The following is a 1,478-nucleotide window of genomic DNA, read 5'->3' as shown; positions in this document are numbered from 1 at the left end:
ATAAAAAACTAAAATTCAAATACTGTACTGTACAGTATATCATTTGCAGTACATATAGTTTGTAGTTCAAGTCTGCAACAAGAAAGTAGCTACACACGTGCTCAAAACCTTCAACAAAACTGTGTCACTTTGTTTGCAAACAACACCCTTTTTAGTTCCACCGGAGCACACAGAAAGTTTTAAACTACCCTGCTTAGTCAACCAACCTCTGTGGCCTGCTGTCTCCGGAGGGCGACTTGCGCTGCCATCACTCTCTGTCTCTCTACGACCAGCAGACAGTTCGCGCACTGACAGTCACGCCAGCGACACAGGCGCTTGTGGCCCTTGAGGCGCGACACGACGCCGTGATTCCTGCAGCGAGCGCACTTCGGGCTGCGGCTGAGCCTGCGAGGCGCTGGAGCTTCCTCCGTCCTCATCACCTCCGGGTCGTCAGTGTCTTCAGCCCATTCTGCTTTGCGGGTATCTAGGTGGGTCACATCTACCTGTGAGTCTCTATCCGCTTTAGTGGACATTTATAAGCAGTTCTCGTGAACCGACGCTGCTCATCATATGCAAAACTGATATGTTCCACAACGCAAGCAAAGAAAAGCCTTAGTGGAAACTACAGGCAAGAGTTTTGAAATTACAAGTCATTCAGCTGTCCTAGTGAATCTGGCTGTTTCCTGGAAGGCGCCTCTCACCTGGCTTGCCAGTGGATATGCAGCTAGTGTCGAAATGAAGCTGTGATTGACCTCATAGTTACTAAGTTTCAGCTCACCTTACCCGCTTCTCAATATTTAACTTTCCTCGTTGTGAGTTATTGACAACGTCACGCGGTTAATAATGATGATGCAACGCAAACTCCTCCTATCTGCTCCTGTTACTCTGGGCTGTTACCTTTATTAACACAAGACAAAAGCTTTGTAACCTACTTACACGAATTATTTTTTTATTCTCAGTTTTTTCCCCCCTCAGTCAGTGAGGTACAATAAGTTTTCCTTTGAAATAAAAAAATGCTTGTCATTCGTTGTGGTTTAAATGAGAAATTACAGTAACAACTTTGTGTCATTGTGCCTCTTTCATTATTTTCCCCTCATTTTTAAAGTGTCAAAAAGTGTAATTATTTTGGGACTGTTCCCTAGTGAGACTTGTTATCCCCTCTATAGTAGCCTATATAACAAGTTCTAAAATCAGGATAATTCCACTGTGCAATTCATAATTTAACATAATTATTTCAACACCTCAATATTAATAATAAAGAATCACTGTCCAAATACTGCTTTAATTGCCATTGTGCCCTTTTTTGTTATTATTTTATGCTAACAAGTGAATTTACATAGAGTTACATTTAACCAGAGCAGAGAGCACACTAAATATTTTGTTAACTATTAAATTATTGTTAAACTATTGTTCAGAGAACATTGTGAATGACATTGTTGCTGCATTATTGAATGTGAATATTCAGTGGTTAAAAATACACGACCAAAATGCTAGAATAT

General features: G+C 40.9%; 1 protein-coding gene across 1 annotated transcript in view; it reads right to left on the bottom strand.

The window, feature by feature from the left end:
- Positions 1-835, bottom strand: part of LOC107724132 (uncharacterized) — a 3,053-nt gene extending 2,218 nt beyond the window's left edge. The window contains exon 1 of the mRNA XM_016532933.1: positions 203-835. Within this exon, the coding sequence (XP_016388419.1) occupies positions 203-512 (310 nt within the window). The 5' untranslated portion in view covers positions 513-835. The remainder of the gene's footprint in view (positions 1-202) is intronic.
- Between the last annotated feature and the right edge of the window lie 643 nt (positions 836-1,478).

The sequence above is a fragment of the Sinocyclocheilus rhinocerous genome, unplaced genomic scaffold, assembly GCF_001515625.1.
Source record: "Sinocyclocheilus rhinocerous isolate Xijiao unplaced genomic scaffold, SAMN03320098_v1.1 scaffold935, whole genome shotgun sequence".
NCBI lineage: Eukaryota > Metazoa > Chordata > Actinopteri > Cypriniformes > Cyprinidae > Sinocyclocheilus > Sinocyclocheilus rhinocerous.
This window is presented reverse-complemented; position numbering and strand designations above follow the sequence as displayed.